Raw genomic sequence first — 12,042 nt, 5'->3', positions numbered from 1 at the left:
TAGGAGAGGCTGCTGCACCTCTGCCCCATGTGACCCTTGATTGGAGTAAGTGGGTATAAAAAGTGAATGGTGAACTTTATGCACCCTGCTGTCTCAAGGCAAAATAACCACACTGAAAAGAAAGGAAGCAGAACTCCTGCTTCACTATTGTACCAGAGAGACTGTGGCACTGAGGCTAGAACCCACTGCTCAAGAATCTTATGAGAACTTTGCATAATTTGTGAAACAATCAATGCTGGAATATGGCAGAGTAGCAAGACTGGCAGCAAAAGTAGATTTGACTGCAGGAGTAGCAGTAATGTTGGCATAAGAAATCCATGGTGGTAATTTATCACATTTCCCCTACTGTATCAAACTAATTTACTTGGAAGGATCAATGCTGATAAACAGTCTATATTTTTGGTTAGAAGAACATATAGAGAGACATACTTCCCAAAGATGAGCTATTGTTGGTGCATCAGCCCAGGAGTGCTCGGCATTGAGTCCATTCTTCCCATTCTTGTAGACGATGATAGAAAATGATTTATCAAACCACCTGAAAAAAGATATTACTTGTGTTAGTCTCTCCACATTATTAATGTTTGGAACAGTGTTAATTTTGATAACATTTAATCATTGTCTTGACCAAAATGTCACAAAGCTTCTGAATCTTCCAAATGGTTTCCAACACGGAGGTGTTTGTTGTGCGCCATAAGCGGCTCTGTCCTGATGCGCGAATTCCTCTGCACGTCTTTCATTACAAAATCTCCTGTAAGAGTGGAATGTGCCGCAAAAGTGCTGATGTCCACATTTTCTGTGATTTCTCTGGTAGTCACATGACGTGCCGGATCAACACAGCCTTCACTTTGGAAATGATCTGGTCGTTTCAGCCTGTCGATGGCCGCTCAGAGCGCGGCGCGCCCTCTGCCGGTGTGGGCCGTCTTTAATCCGGTTGTAATGGTCCTTAATCTGTGTGACGCCGATAGAATCTTCACCGAAAGTCATCTGAATTTTCCGAATGGTTTCCACCTGGCTGTCTCACACAGTTTCTGAAAAAAAATTTCATGGAGCAAAGCGGCAGTCGCTCAGCCATTTCCCTGACAATGAAAATCCGACGAGGGGGCTGGACCAGTGCTCACTCAAAGCCTGCCCACAGGCGAATGACGCAACTGACAGGCGTGAAAAAACTCACGCATGCGCACGAAGGTTCAAGCTTGGCTGATGCAAGCGCACGATTCAAATCCATATAGTTTTTGAAAAAAATAAAAAGGTCCATTACTTTTCGGAAAGACCTCGTATCTAATACCGAGATAAACTGTGACTTCTAATAGTGTGTTTTACTGCTTTTGAAAGATGATGACAATGTTTGGAGTTTTATTTTTTATTTATTCATTTTTCATGTGTTCTTTGTGTTTGTGTTCCCCTGTGGCTCTGAAAGTGAAACTGGTTTATCAGAAGCCGACAGTGTAATCTGATGTGGCCGCGTCCAAATCAATACTAATAGTTATTGGTTATCTGTAATAAAGATAATTTTTTTTGCAGTTTATCGGTTTATCGTCATAAATGATAACTTTTCAGTTATCTGATTAATGGTTATCGAAGCTAACTTTTTAGTTAGCTGCACCCACCACTGCTTACAAGCGTCTGTGAGTGTGTTCTAGTGTCTTCTACATGTGTGTCAAGTATTCTTATAATGGGGCTGTTTGTGGACTTTTTTCTGCTTCTAATGTTATTGCATTTTGTACTTATCAGGCAAGTATCTGATACAAAGTGGAGCACACCATGTCCCGTAATTCTCCGTCCTGGCGGAATTGCCTTAAAACTATGAGCTTTTCCTGTCATTCCAGCATACATTCAACAGTGTGCTGATACACCAGAGGTTCACAGACTGAATACCAAGTCTACAAGGACTAAAAGAGGGATGGCAGGTGGAATAAGTTGGAGACTTAATAATATGGGCCTCAAAAATTGCCGCAAGATGCTGGCTCTCCCTACAGCTTTAGTGTAGAACGTATGGTCTATGACCACAAGCTGAATGACCTGGAGGCTTGGGACAGATTAAAACATGAACTGAGGCACACCTGTTTACTTGCCTCCACTGAAATATGGCTCAGTGATGAGGACTTGTCATTCCATTCTGGCTGGACTGCTCACCAGAAAGCAACAAGTGAAGGGGAGGTGGTGTGTGCTTCTACATCAACAAAAGGTACTGTAACACTATCATGGTTTGGGAAAAGATTTGTACTCCAGCATAGAACTGAGTGTTGATTTCACTCAGGCCCTTTTATTTGTGTTGTTAATTTCAGTCATTTTTCAAGAAAGTCTTCCCCCTGACTGGTGTGAGGGATGCTGGGTAGCACACGGTGAAAGCTAATTAGAGTAAAGAAAAGCATGGCAACATCATCTGAGTGTTCGCTTGAACAAAATATCCAAAAAGGCAGAAAATGCTCCTTAATGGCTTATTTCTGTGTAAATTTAACGCTTCTCATATATTATGTAAAAGTTAGCAAGAAATAAACACTTCAAAATCCAAAAATGCTGTTTTGTAACCAGATAACACCTCTGAAGTGATTTACAAAACATCTCACAGACATCAGCATGCACACTACATGTATGTGCATTACGTGAGGTCAAAGGTAACTTCTGGTAATTTCAAAACCAAATGAATATTCACACGCACATCCTCTTGCAGACAACGTTAAAAGAAAAATATTAGTTGTGTTCTCTTCATTAAAATGAGCTGTAAAGTTACAACACATCAAAAATCAACCTACATTATAATGCTTGGATTTCAGTAGAAACTAAAATGTCAGCTTTGTGAAATTTGAAACTCTTGATAGTTGTCATTTAAAAAGGTTTTATAAAATCTTGCTTTTCTTATTGACTTTATTTTTCTGATCTGTGCCTGGGCACATAACACTGAATATTGTGGTCTCAGTGTGGACAAGGTAAGCTGTGAATGAATAGCCTTAATTGGGGTCAATAATGTCTGAATCTGAAAAACTACACTAAAACAAGTCAGATAATTTTATAACCAAAAATGAAGTAACATTTTAATCAGGATTATGACTAAATGTGCTGTCAGAATTAACACTGGCTTGGAACAGACTGGTTAAAGGTCAAAGACAGAGGGCTCATACAAACTCTATGCATTCTGCACACTGGAATATATCCAAGTCCAATAGTTCATGTTGGCAGCACATGCAAGCTTTTGAGACTGCACAGTGTTCTGATTACAGTCTGTGGTGATAATTTGTTTCTTGGAATCCATCGTCTTTTGTTTAATGGCAACCCGCCCCCCACAACCAGACTCATAAAGGAACACGAGAACCTCAAAGAGAATGAACAATGCATTTTTTTTAAACAAACATAACTTCCTTGTGACGCCAATCAATCACATATCATATATTAATCAGCAAAATGCTGATTAATATAAACCCAAAGAAGGTCATTAAAGTATACAACAGTCAGAACCCGTGGTTCAATTCAGATGTTAGAATGAAGATGAAGGAACGAAATTCAGCATTTAAATCTGGGGACATTATTGCTTACAGACAATCCAGATACTCTCTCGAGCGGTCAATTAAAGTGGCCAAACGGTCATATGGCGAAAGGATGGAAGACTGCTTTAAAGAGGATAACCCCCGGCTGATGTGGAAAGGACTCAATTCCATCACTTCATGGAAACCTAAACAGGGAATATAGTATCCACAGATCAGGCCTTGCCTAATGATCTGAATAATTTCTATTGTCGTTTCGAGTCTGCTGATCTTGAGCCTGTTGTTTTCCCTGAAAGCCTGGATTACAGCAGCTTGACTGTGAGGCAGGAGGATGTGCAGCGTGCTCTATCTAGGACCAAGGTTCGTAAGGCCCCTGGCCCTGATAATGTCCCTCCTCGTGTCCTCAAACTATGCTCGGAGCAATTGTCTCCTGTTCTTACGGATCTTTTTAACATGTCACTCAGGAATTGTACTGTCCCAGAAAGTTTTAAGAAATCTATCATCATTCCAGTGCCAAAGAAAACACCTGTGACATGTTTGAATGATTATAGACCGGTGGCACTCACTTCTGTTTTAATGAAATGCTTTGAACGTCTGGTGCTGGATTTTATCAAAGGCCAGATTCCAGTGTCTGTGGACCCGCTCCAGTTTGCATACAGACAGAACAGGAGCGTTGAGGATGCAATCTCCTTTGCCTTGAACTGTATTTATAGTCACCTGGACTCTAGTAATACTTATGCTAGAATGTTGTTTATTGATTACAGTTCGGCTTTTAACTCTCTTGTACCATCCAGAGTTGTTCAAAAACTTAAGACTCTTGGTTTGGGTGATGCCATTTGTAAGTGGATTTTTAGTTTTTTAACCAACAGATCTCAGAGAGTGAAAATTAACGGCTGTCTTTCTGATGAAATGTTTGTGAGCACTGGTTCCCCTCAAGGATGTATCCTTAGTCCCATCCTTTTTACTCTGTACACTCACGACTGTGTGGTTTCCCATGACAGTAATCACATAGTTAAATACGCTGATGACAGAACTATCATTGAGTTGATCAGTGCAAATGATGATTCTTGCTACAGAGCAGAGGTACAGAAAGTTGTGGAGTGGACCAAAGAAAACAATCTGCTCCTGAACACTTCTAAAACTTGTGAACTTGTTGTTGACTTCGGTCAAAATAACAGCCACTCACCTCTTGTTATTGAGGACTCTAAAGTTGAAATTGTGGAAGAATGTAAATTTCTTGGGCTGACGTTGTCTAATGATCTCAGTTGGAACAAAAATACCACAAATATTGTTAAAAAGGCTCATCAGCGTCTCTTCTTCTTGCGGAAACTTAGAGAATTCACCATGAACTCTAAAATCCTTCTGAATTTTTATCGGTGCACTATTGAAAGTCTTCTTGTTAGCTCCATCACTGTCTGCTTTGGAAACATTACTGCCAAAGACAAGAGAGCTCTATATAAGGTGGTCCGCTCGGCCAAAAAAACTGAACTGTGACCTGCCTGTGCTGGAGGCTCTGTACAAAAGTAGACTCTTAAACCGAGCTCTTCAGATCATAAATGATCCTTCTGGCCACCCTGGAAGAGACACGTTTGAGCTTCTTCCCTCTGGAAGAAGGTACCACTCTATTAGGTGTAAGACCTCTCGTCATGCAAGGAGCTTCTTCCCACAAGCTGTGATCAGCCTGAACAGTGCACTTTAAGCCTGACTACAGCACCTTACCTTATTTTATTTATCTGATCTTAACTTTTAACTTGATCTCTGTACTTCGTATTTCACAGTGTCAATGTGTCTTTATGTGATTATTTGTTCCATGTCTGTCTAATGTTTTTTTTTTGTGTGTGTGTGATGCACTGAGCTTTTTGCACAATCATTTCCTATGTGTTTTTTTTTTTTACTACAAATGGCAAATAAACTAATCTTGAATCTTTAGATAATCTCTCTAGCTCTACTGTTTGCAGAGATATTATGAAAAAAAAAATATATATATATATATATATAAATTTTGCACCATGTTTCTGTTGACCTTTGATTCTCACCAAACATTCATCAAGTTATCTGCCTAAGTAATATTCCCACCAACACACACAGAACCGTTTACACCACCATTTCACTGTGGCACTGCTGTGAAGGGTAAACAAACATGTTTATTATAATGTCTTTGTAACCAATATGACTATAGACCTTATCAAAATCGCTCATAATGATCAATAAAATATTTGTCATCAACTGATAAAACTGAATTTATAATGAATGAAGTTAAAGGAAAAAACACAGAGAAAACCCACTGCATGTATTGCTGACAGAGAGTATTCATACTCTCCCCAATACACTCCCGGTCCCCAATCGGACCGGGAGTGACATGTTTAGCCGCATGTTCTCCTTGAATTGCTGGCTGTCTGAGTGGTGTCCAAAAAATGAGGTGGGCTTCATAGATAATTGGCAAAGCTTCTGGGGAAAACCTGGTCTTGTTAGGAGAGACGGCATCCATCCCACTTTGGATGGAGCAGCTCTCATTTCTAGAAATCTGGCCAATTTTCTTAAATCCTCCAAACCGTGACTATCCAGGGTTGGGACCAGGAAGCAGAGTTGTAGTCTTACACACCTCTCTGCAGCTTCTCTCCCCCTGCCATCCCCTCATTACCCCATCCCCGTAGAGACGGTGCCTGCTCCCAGACTATCAATAACCAGCAAAAATCTATTTAAGCATAAAAATTCAAAAAGAAAAAATAGCACCTTCAACTGCACCACAGACTAAAACAGTTAAATGTGGTCTATTAAACATTAGGTCTCTCTCTTCTAAGTCCCTGTTGGTAAATGATATAATAATTGATCAACATATTGATTTATTCTGCCTATCAGAAACCTGGTTACAGCAGGATGAATATGTTAGTTTAAATGAGTCAACACCCCCGAGTCACACTAACTGTCAGAATGCTCGTAGCACGGGCCGGGGCGGAGGATTAGCAGCAATCTTCCATCCCAGCTTATTAATTAATCAAAAACCCAGACAGAGCTTTAATTCATTTGAAAGCTTGTCTCTTAGTCTTGTCCATCCAAATTGGAAGTCCCAAAAACCAGTTTTATTTGTTATTATCTATTGTCCACCTGGTCGTTACTGTGAGTTTCTCTGTGAATTTTCAGACCTTTTGTCTGACTTAGTGCTTAGCTCAGATAAGATAATTATAGTGGGCGATTTTAACATCCACACAGATGCTGAGAATGACAGCCTCAACACTGCATTTAATCTATTATTAGACTCTATTGGCTTTGCTCAAAAAGTAAATGAGTCCACCCACCACTTTAATCATATCTTAGATCTTGTTCTGACTTATGGTATGGAAATAGAAGACTTAACAGTATTCCCTGAAAACTCCCTTCTGTCTGATCATTTCTTAATAACATTTACATTTACTCTGATGGACTACCCAGCAGTGGGGAATAAGTGTCATTACACTAGAAGTCTTTCAGAAAGCGCTGTAACTAGGTTTAAGGATATGATTCCTTCTTTATGTTCTCTAATGCCATATACCAACACAGTGCAGAGTAGCTACCTAAACTCTGTAAGGGAGATAGAGTATCTCGTCAATAGTTTTACATCCTCATTGAAGACAACTTTGGATGCTGTAGCTCCTCTGAAAAAGAGAGCTTTAAATCAGAAGTGTCTGACTCTGTGGTATAACTCACAAACTCGTAGCTTAAAGCAGATAACCCGTAAGTTGGAGAGGAAATGGCGTCTCACTAATTTAGAAGATCTTCACTTAGCCTGGAAAAAGAGTCTGTTGCTCTATAAAAAAGCCCTCCATAAAGCTAGGACATCTTTCTACTCATCACTAATTGAAGAAAATAAGAACAACCCCAGGTTTCTTTTCAGCACTGTAGCCAGGCTGACAAAGAGTCAGAGCTCTATTGAGCTGAGTATTCCATTAACTTTAACTAGTAATGACTTCATGACTTTCTTTGCTAACAAAATTTTAACTATTAGAGAAAAAATTACTCATAACCATCCCAAAGACGTATCGTTATCTTTGGCTGCTTTCAGTGATGCCGGTATTTGGTTAGACTCTTTCTCTCCGATTGTTCTGTCTGAGTTATTTTCATTAGTTACTTCATCCAAACCATCAACATGTTTATTAGACCCCATTCCTACCAGGCTGCTCAAGGAAGCCCTACCATTATTTAATGCTTCGATCTTAAATACGATCAATCTATCTTTGTTAGTTGGCTATGTACCACAGGCTTTTAAGGTGGCAGTAATTAAACCATTACTTAAAAAGCCATCACTTGACCCAGCTATCTTAGCTAATTATAGGCCAATCTCCAACCTTCCTTTTCTCTCAAAAATTCTTGAAAGGGTAGTTGTAAAACAGCTAACTGATCATCTGCAGAGGAATGGTCTATTTGAAGAGTTTCAGTCAGGTTTTAGAATTCATCATAGTACAGAAACAGCATTAGTGAAGGTTACAAATGATCTTCTTATGGCCTCGGACAGTGGACTCATCTCTGTGCTTGTTCTGTTAGACCTCAGTGCTGCTTTTGATACTGTTGACCATAACATTTTATTACAGAGATTAGAGCATGCCATAGGTATTAAAGGCACTGCGCTGCGGTGGTTTGAATCATTTGTCTAATAGATTACAATTTGTTCATGTAAATGGGGAATCTTCTTCACAGACTAAAGTTAATTATGGAGTTCCACAAGGTTCTGTGCTAGGACCAATTTTATTCACTTTATACATGCTTCCCTTAGGCAGTATTATTAGACGGTATTGCTTAAATTTTCATTGTTACGCAGATGATACCCAGCTTTATCTATCCATGAAGCCAGAGGACACACACCAATTAGCTAAACTGCAGGATTGTCTTACAGATATAAAGACATGGATGACCTCTAATTTCCTGCTTTTAAACTCAGATAAAACTGAAGTTATTGTACTTGGCCCCACAAATCTTAGAAACATGGTGTCTAACCAGATCCTTACTCTGGATGGCATTACCCTGACCTCTAATAATACTGTGAGAAATCTTGGAGTCATTTTTGATCAGGATATGTCATTCAAAGCGCATATTAAACAAATATGTAGGACTGCTTTTTTGCATTTACGCAATATCTCTAAAATCAGAAAGATCTTGTCTCAGAGTGATGCTGAAAAACTAATTCATGCATTTATTTCCTCTAGGCTGGACTATTGTAATTCATTATTATCAGGTTGTCCTAAAAGTTCCCTAAAAAGCCTTCAGTTAATTCAAAATGCTGCAGCTAGAGTACTGACGGGGACTAGAAGGAGAGAGCATATCTCACCCATATTGGCCTCTCTTCATTGGCTTCCTGTTAATTCTAGAATAGAATTTAAATTTCTTCTTCTTACTTATAAGGTTTTGAATAATCAGGTCCCATCTTATCTTAGGGACCTCGTAGTACCATATCACCCCAATAGAGCGCTTCGCTCTCAGATTGCAGGCTTACTTGTAGTTCCTAGGGTTTGTAAGAGTAGAATGGGAGGCAGAGCCTTCAGCTTTCAGGCTCCTCTCCTGTGGAACCAGCTCCCAATTCAGATCAGGGAGACAGACACCCTCTCTACTTTTAAGATTAGGCTTAAAACTTTCCTTTTTGCTAAAGCTTATAGTTAGGGCTGGATCAGGTGACCCTGAACCATCCCTTAGTTATGCTGCTATAGACGTAGACTGCTGGGGGGTTCCCATGATGCACTGTTTCTTTCTCTTTTTGCTCTGTATGCACCACTCTGCATTTAATCATTAGTGATCGATCTCTGCTCCCCTCCACAGCATGTCTTTTTCCTGGTTCTCTCCCTCAGCCCCAACCAGTCCCAGCAGAAGACTGCCCCTCCCTGAGCCTGGTTCTGCTGGAGGTTTCTTCCTGTTAAAAGGGAGTTTTTCCTTCCCACTGTAGCCAAGTGCTTGCTCACAGGGGGTCGTTTTGACCGTTGGGGTTTTCCATAATTATTGTATGGCCTTGCCTTACAATATAAAGCGCCTTGGGGCAACTGTTTGTTGTGATTTGGCGCTATATAAAAAAATTGATTGATTGATACTATAAATTGCTAGAAAGCGCACAGTGTGTGTGTGTGTGTATATATATATATATATATATATATATATATATATATATATATATATGGTAAATCAGCACTCTGACGACTTCCATTACATGTAAAAGATTTTCACCTGTCAAAGCATTTCCCATGGAGCAGGGATTTGGCATAGCGTTCCAAATTTCCAGCTGGGTCATCTCCCTTCATGCCTTCTTCTTCATCAGACAAAGTGACAAAAAAGGCCGCCCTGTCAATGATGTCGAGCGATTTCTTGTTGATGCCTGCGCTGAAGTACTGCTTCCTCATTCGAGACCAAGGAATTCTGGGAACAATGATATACATATGCAGTGACTCAACACAAATTAAAACAAATCTAATTATTAAAATCATGGCCCTCAAAGACATCATTATGCAAAATTACAAAAGCCAATTCAAAGCCATTTTAAAATTCTAAAGTGCCCCCAAAAACTGCAGATATCAGAACTGTCTATTCCTTTCTGATGCAGATTGCACAGTGAACCCTGGTAAAACCACAGGTATTGGTTGGTAAAATCTACTGGTGTTAGGATTACAAATATAGAATCATCATGCCGTTTCTCACATCATACATTCCCGTATAACTGGCCAAACTGTTTCAAGTGATACTGAAATGCTGCCAATGTCAACATTAATTCAATCACTGGTAAGACGGTAGCGTGAATGTAATAATTCAGAGGTAAACTACAGTCTTACAATAACAGTTTTGCACCGAGTAGCTGATTTTGTCACATTCAGCAAATATCCATCATACAAAAACCAAAAATGTGGGAAAGAAGGTGGCACTGAGAGGGCTGTTCTCTTTTTCATTGTTCAAACTCACTAGGCTAGTATATTATAGGCAGGGAACTCACTGGACAGGCCAACAGTCTATTGTGGGGCTGATACATACGATGTACAGTGCATCCAGAAAGTGTTCACAGTGCTGCAATTTTTCCACATTTATGTTGCATCCTGATTCCAAAATTGATGAAATTGTTTTTCATGAAAATTCAACACACAATTGTTGTGTGGGCCGCTGAAGAGGAGGTACTGCCGGGATTCAAGCACGAGAGGGCGTCGGAGCGACCAGGAGTGACAGCTGTCACTCATCATCCGTACCAGCTGTCACTCATCCACTACTCATCACCACCACCATAAAGGCCGGACTGCAACTCCACCTCCCCGCCGAGAAATCAACTACCAATCAGGTAATTTTCTCTGCTGACTCAAAACGTTGAGTAATAATCTGAACTTCTTTTGCAGCCGTTATTCTGTGGCGTTTGCCTTATCTGTGGGATTGGCGTTTGGTGTGATCAGCGACGGCTTCGCTTCACACTCCAATCAGATAAGTGGTTAGACAGGAGCTGCACGAGTGTGTGATTGGAGGTGGAGGTTCTCCCTCCTTTACTGAATACAGACTGTGGGATTACTGAGTGTGCAACCTCACACTCATCTGGACTGTCTCTGTTCTCTGCCAGCAGTACCGGGTCTGACTGCTGAAGACAGCGGCCACCTGGGGTGCAGGGCTTGGCGGCTCCGGTGTTCTTCAGCTCCGTTGGCGGTGGGAGCTGTGTGGATCCGGCTTTTCTCTCGCCGGGCGTCTTCTATCGTCGAGCCTGCCCACACGTCACCTGGTGTATGATTGACAGTCCACCATATTGTTATTGTCTGTACATCGTTGTGTGATTCACAACATTAAATTGTTACTTTTTGGCTTATCCATTGTCCGTTCATTAACGCCCCCTGTTGTGGGTCCGTGTCACGACACTTTCACAACACACAATACCCCATAATGACAATGTGAAAGAGTTTTTAGATTTTTGCAAATTTATAAAAAAATTAAAATTACAATTTTTTATTTTATTTTTTAAAATTGGTGTCTTAGAATAATGCGAAATGCGACTTTGTGTGTTTTTAGGAATCCGCTAGCTTAGCGTAGCTACTAGCTCTTAGCCGGTTTAGCATGGCGGCTTCTTGTGTCTCTCCCGCACTTTTCTGCTCTGGGTGTGAAATGTTTAGTTATTCCTCGGCCTCCTTTACCAGTAATGATACTTGTAATAAGTGTAGCTTATTCGTAGCTTTGGAGGCCAGGCTGGGCAAACTGGAGACTCGGCTCCGCACCGTGGAAAATTCTACAGCTAGCCAGGCCACTGTAGTCGGTGCGGACCAAGGTAGCTTAGCCGCCGTTAGTTTCCCTCTGGCAGATCCCGAGCAGCCGGGAAAGCAGGCCGACTGGGTGACTGTGAGGAGGAAGCGTAGCCCTAAACAGAAGCCCCGTGTACATCGCCAACCCGTTCACATTTCTAACCGTTTTTCCCCACTCGGCAACACACCCGCCGAGGATCAAACTCTGGTTATTGGCGACTCTGTTTTGAGAAATGTGAAGTTAGCGACACCAGCAACCATAGTCAATTGTCTTCCGGGGGCCAGAGCAGGCGACACTGAAGGAAATTTGAAACTGCTGGCTAAGGCTAAGCGTAAATTTGGTAAGATTG

At 40.8% G+C, this 12,042-nt stretch overlaps 1 protein-coding gene across 2 annotated transcripts in view; it reads right to left on the bottom strand.

Annotated features, from left to right (window-relative positions):
- cpt1cb (carnitine palmitoyltransferase 1Cb) overlaps positions 1 to 12,042 on the bottom strand; it is a 96,489-nt gene that overhangs the window by 31,988 nt on the left and 52,459 nt on the right. For both annotated transcript variants that reach the window (XM_034189850.1, XM_034189851.1), the window contains exons 11-12: positions 9,663 to 9,851; positions 430 to 535 (exon numbers count right to left, since the gene is read on the bottom strand). In XM_034189850.1, coding sequence (XP_034045741.1) covers positions 430 to 535; positions 9,663 to 9,851 — 295 coding nt within the window. The remainder of the gene's footprint in view (positions 1 to 429; positions 536 to 9,662; positions 9,852 to 12,042) is intronic.

This window comes from Thalassophryne amazonica, chromosome 16 (assembly GCF_902500255.1).
Source record: "Thalassophryne amazonica chromosome 16, fThaAma1.1, whole genome shotgun sequence".
Classification (NCBI taxonomy): Eukaryota; Metazoa; Chordata; class Actinopteri; order Batrachoidiformes; family Batrachoididae; genus Thalassophryne; species Thalassophryne amazonica.
Note: the sequence above shows the minus strand (reverse complement) of the source record. Positions and strands in the feature narration are given on the sequence as shown.